The sequence below is a fragment of the Babylonia areolata genome, chromosome 8 (genome assembly GCF_041734735.1).
Source record: "Babylonia areolata isolate BAREFJ2019XMU chromosome 8, ASM4173473v1, whole genome shotgun sequence".
Taxonomy (NCBI): Eukaryota; Metazoa; Mollusca; class Gastropoda; order Neogastropoda; family Buccinidae; genus Babylonia; species Babylonia areolata.
The window spans coordinates 49304401-49309400 of record NC_134883.1 but is presented as its reverse complement, the minus strand read 5'-3'; the positions used below and the strand labels follow the sequence as shown (position 1 = coordinate 49309400).

Here is a 5000-nt window from a genome sequence, read left to right as displayed (position 1 = left end):
CTCTTCGCCGACATCGGCGGGACCCTAGGCTTGTGGATGGGTATCTCCGTGTTGACCATCATGGAGCTTGTGGAGCTGGTCATCCGTCTGGTGTTCTTGCTCTTCGACTCTGAGAACCAGGCGCCCATGTGTCACCAGAGCGAGGAGCAGGACTACGTGGCCAGTAGCGGTATGGTGACCAGCCAGAGCGCCCACCCCCACACTACGCACGGCAACCACTACCACGGGCAGTTTAGGGACCCCGCCGCCCGTGAGAAAGAGTTTGTGAACGCGTCAGGGTTCGAGTATAAAATGCATACAGAAACTACAGCATAAAGAAAAGAGAAAAAAAAACCATGATAATAAAGCTGCACTTTTCGGGCGAAAAGAAAGGAAAAGAAAAAGATAGAAAGAAAGTAAGAAAGAAAGAAAGAGATGATCCCAGCATCACAAAAAAAGCTGCACTTTCGGATAGTGGGAGGCAGACTAAAAAAAAAATCTTGGTAAAAGTCGACTTACTTGGGATAAAAGAGGCGACGTATCAAGCCACAAGCTCTTCTTCAGGCAAATGAAACGAGCGAGTGGTTTTGGGGGGGAGGAGGTAAAGGAGGGACTCACGAGGCTCCTTCATGATAGCATGGTAGGCTTCAAACGGAAGATGACTGTTATCAACTGCCGTCTTGATGGTCTTACGGATGAACGCATTGTCAGCCTTGGTGGTGTCTCTGGCGATAGGGCCGTAGAAGGTGGTGATGGACCGCTGAGACCTGGCTTCTTGGAGGTAGAGGTCTCTGCGCCACACGACCACTGCACCACCCTTGTCAGCAACTTTCGGATAATGAAAGTAAAGGAACGAGAACGAAAGAGAGGACCTGAATGACCTATTAACTCACTCAGTACGGCCAGTCTTCTCTCTACACAGACCCCTCGGATGTCCAGTGGGTGTCTGAATGACCCAACCTTTAGCTTCCGTCGTCAGAATTGTGGTATTCTTTGTCAACATTCACGTCTTCAGTATAAGAGCCTTCCGCTTGCAATATTTTGATGATGGTAATTGGGGTGAAACGCTGTTAACGTCGTCTCTTTCGCCGTTCGTATGGAGAGAGTTAACCTGAAAAGAAACAAGAGAAACTAGTGTTCTCAAGAGTTGTAGAGGGTGGGTGGGGGTGGGTTCCGGATGTGATGTAGGGTTGTTGGGGGGTCGATGGGGATGGGGGACGTCAGTGGACCAGGCTGAGTGGCAGAAAAACCTGCAGAGGAGTGAGTGCAAGTGCAAGGGCAGCGTTTGTAATGTCAAACACAACATGGGCACTGTGGACATTGAAGAGATTGTCTTGGAGCTGTTCATGGTGACATCATTCACGCAGACACATTCATGTTAGCGTGGCGCTTACCTCCAGGCATTCCACGCGATTACATATCTGCGTTTTTGACTTATTACATGTGTTGTATGTGCGTATATGCACACACACACACACACACACACACACACACACACACACACACACACACACACACACACACACACACACACACACACACACACAACACACACACACACGTACGCACTCGAACACACGCGATACATACCTATAATATAATATATGGTGGAGCAATATGGTGATAACCTCGGGGAAATGGAAACGACTATTACAATTTTCCTATCTTTCTTCCCTCTCCTCTGTATTGTGAATTTTCGCAAATAAAGATATGTTCAGATATCAATTCTGCTGAATACAATCTTTTACCAATCTTAGACCGCTGTGATACCGAGAGAATTCTGTGAGAGAATATGAAAACTCTCTCTCTGTAAATGAGAGACCTGTGTTAAGATGAGCAAGATGGTGCAAGATGCAGTGCTAACGAAGTTCTTGACTGCATGGATGGATCAACAATCAGTGCTAACGAGGTGCGTGATAACACAGAAAGTGCAAAAAGCAGTGCTAACGAGGTTCGTGATAGCACAGAGAGTGCTAAAAGTAGTGCTAACAAGGTGCGCAATAGCACAGAAGGTGCAACAATCAGTGCTGACGAGTTGCGCGATAACACAGAAGGTGAAGAAAGCAGTGCAAGCGAGGTGCATTATAGTACGGATGGTGCGGTAATTAGTGCTCACAAGGTGCGCGATACCACAGAAGTTGCAACAATTAGTGCTAACGAGGTGCCTGACAGCACGGATGGAGCAAGAGGCAGTGCTAACGAGGTGCGCCACAGCATGGATGGTGCAGCAATTAGTGCTAACAAGGTGGATAATAAGACAGATGGTGCAGCAATTAGTGCTAACAAGGTGGATAATAAGACAGATGGTGCAACAATTAGTGCTAACAAGGTGGTTAATAAGACAGATGGTGCAGCAATTAGTGCTAACAAGGTGGATAATAAGACAGGTGGTGCCACAATTAGTGCTAACAAGGTGGATAATGAGACAGATGGTGCCACAATTAGTGCTAACAAGGTGGATAATAAGACAGATGGTGCAACAATTAGTGCTAACAAGGTGGATAATAAGACAGATGGTGCAGCAATTAGTGCTAACAAGGTGGATAATAAGACAGATGGTGCAACAATTAGTGCTAACAAGGTGGATAATAAGACGGGTGGTGCCACAATTAGTGCTAACAAGGTGGATAATAAGACAGATGGTGCAGCAATTAGTGCTAACAAGGTGGATAATAAGACAGATGGTGCAACAATTAGTGCTAACAAGGTGGATAATAAGACAGATGGTGCAACAATTAGTGCTAACAAGGTGGATAATAAGACAGATGGTGCAGCAATTAGTGCTAACAAGGTGGATAATAAGACAGATAGTACAAAAAGCAGTGCTTAAGATGTGGGTGATTGCACAGACGGTGCAAACAGGGGTGATAATTTTGAGGTGCGTGATAGCATGGATGAGTGCTAACGAGGTGGCTGATAGCACAGGTGGTACAACCATTATTGCCAGCGGGGTGCATGGCAGCACAGAAAGTGCCAAGAGCAGTGCAAACGATGTGTGTGATGGTAAGGATGGTGGATAGTAAGGAGTGCTAATTTTGAGGAGCGTGATTGTTCATATCACAAATGATTTCCCAGCGATATTGTCCATTGGCGTTTCTGAGTACTAATTTTGAGGTGTGTGATTGTAAATGATATCACAAATGATTTTCCAGCAATATTGTCCATTGACGTTTCTTTTCTCTGGTGCATCATTCCACTGTTGTATACCCTCCTGCTGCTGAGAACAATGTTCTCAGATGTCTTTTGTTATTTCGTTCGATCATTCATTAGTCAGTCAGTTGGTTGGTTGGTTAATGAGTTGTTTGGCTGGCTGGTTGGTTGGCTGGTTGATTTTGTGCGTCTGTTCCATTTCAGAACTTTGTTTTTCTACTGTGTACCAAGACTCAGAATTTACAGGTCAGTTTTGACCGACTCGTAATTTGTAGTTGTTTATCAATCGTTTTGAAAAAAAAAAAAAAAAGGTTTATTCCTGAGAGGTATTCTTGTTTATCCTAATGTGGTCCTCCACGGTGTCTATGATATTCTACTTGGCATTTTTGAAGAACGAATCAATCATATTGGATATCATATGACTTTGACCGGTGGGGAATTTAATGGTAAAGCTTCCAATGGGTCAGTGCAATTCATTCTTTTTCCTGTACTTATCTGAGCAAGAGAAAAAAAAAGCATTTTCTTTTACTTAGTTATGGTTTCAGAAAGAGTGCTTTCTGTGCGTATTTTTCCTGCACTCATACAATAGAAAAAATATATTTTGTTGTTTGACTTTCTTATGGTTTAGGAAGGGTATGTCTTTTGTTTTTGATTAAAGTTTTAAATGCAAGAGCAGCCCCGAAAACAGAGTATGGCTGCCTTCATGGCGGGGTAAAAACGGTCATACACGTAAAAGCCCACTCGTGTACATACGAGTGAATGTGGGGGTTGCAGCCCACGAACGAAGAAGGGGGAGGAGGAGGACGACGACGACGACGACAACGACAACAACAACAACAACAAGAGGAAGAAGAAGAAGAAGAAATCCGAGAGAACGTGGGAATCAATGGTTGTGTTTAGATTATTTTTCCTGTATTCATATAAGAGAAACATTGCTACGGTCTCAGAAAGGGTGTGTCTTTTGTTTCTGATTTACATTTTGAATAAAGAGAATACGGGAATGAAAGAGTCGTGTTTGATATTTGACAACCTCCTGTCCCTGGCCTTGTTCTGTCAGGTCTAAAAATGACTTAATAATAATAATAATAATAATAATAATTATAATAAATGCACGAGTACATACTGCATTTATACCTCTTTCGCACGCACACACTCCCCACCCCCTCAACACACACACACACACACACACACACACACACACACACACACACACACTCACACATTTTGTATGCATTGCTCAGCTGACCATGAATGACCGTGGGAGCCACAGTCCAAGAACGAAGGAGAAGAATGACGTGCGTTTGTATTCAATAAACCTCCTACTCTCACGTGTTTGTAAAAAAATACTTTCATTTTATTTAATTTAATATTTGGGAGGAAGAAAAGAAAAAAAAGATCCCTTACCCCCCACCCCCACCCCCACCTCCCAGCCCCTCCTCCCTCCCCCCTTCCTTCCCCCTGTGACCCCCCACCCCTTGTCACACTGGCTCTTAAGCTGATGACAGTTACGTATATATCTTTTTTTAAATGTCAAAAGTATCTCCTTCTCTCTTAAGTGTAATTTTTATAAGCCGGATAATAGATTAGAGAGGGATAAAGAAACATAACCGAGAGACAGTCTGAGAATCACGAAAAGCATAAACAGCTAGGGGAATATACATGCACGCATTTATTTTTTTTTTTTTAAATCAACCCAACTTCTTATAAAGTGTCTCGTAAACCCAAGGTAGTTTTTATCCATCAAGACCAGTAACACTGACCTAAATCAGAGAGTGTCATACTATTATTCTATTAAAAAAAAACAAGAGAGGCAAGGCCTTCAAGACTCACTTGTGATACACTTTTAAAAAAATCCAAGCTTTTTATGTATT

The 5000-nt window shown here is 43.3% G+C and overlaps 1 protein-coding gene across 1 annotated transcript in view; it reads left to right on the top strand.

Annotated features, from left to right (window-relative positions):
- The window catches only part of LOC143285310 (FMRFamide-activated amiloride-sensitive sodium channel-like), an 11660-nt gene extending 8661 nt beyond the window's left edge, over positions 1–2999 (top strand). Inside the window, exons 7-9 of the mRNA XM_076592573.1 lie at positions 1–272; positions 1837–2224; positions 2829–2999. The exon at positions 1–272 is cut by the window's left edge and continues 270 nt beyond it. Of these exons, the coding sequence (XP_076448688.1) occupies positions 1–272; positions 1837–2224; positions 2829–2999 (831 nt within the window). The remainder of the gene's footprint in view (positions 273–1836; positions 2225–2828) is intronic.
- The last annotated feature ends 2001 nt before the right edge of the window (positions 3000–5000 follow it).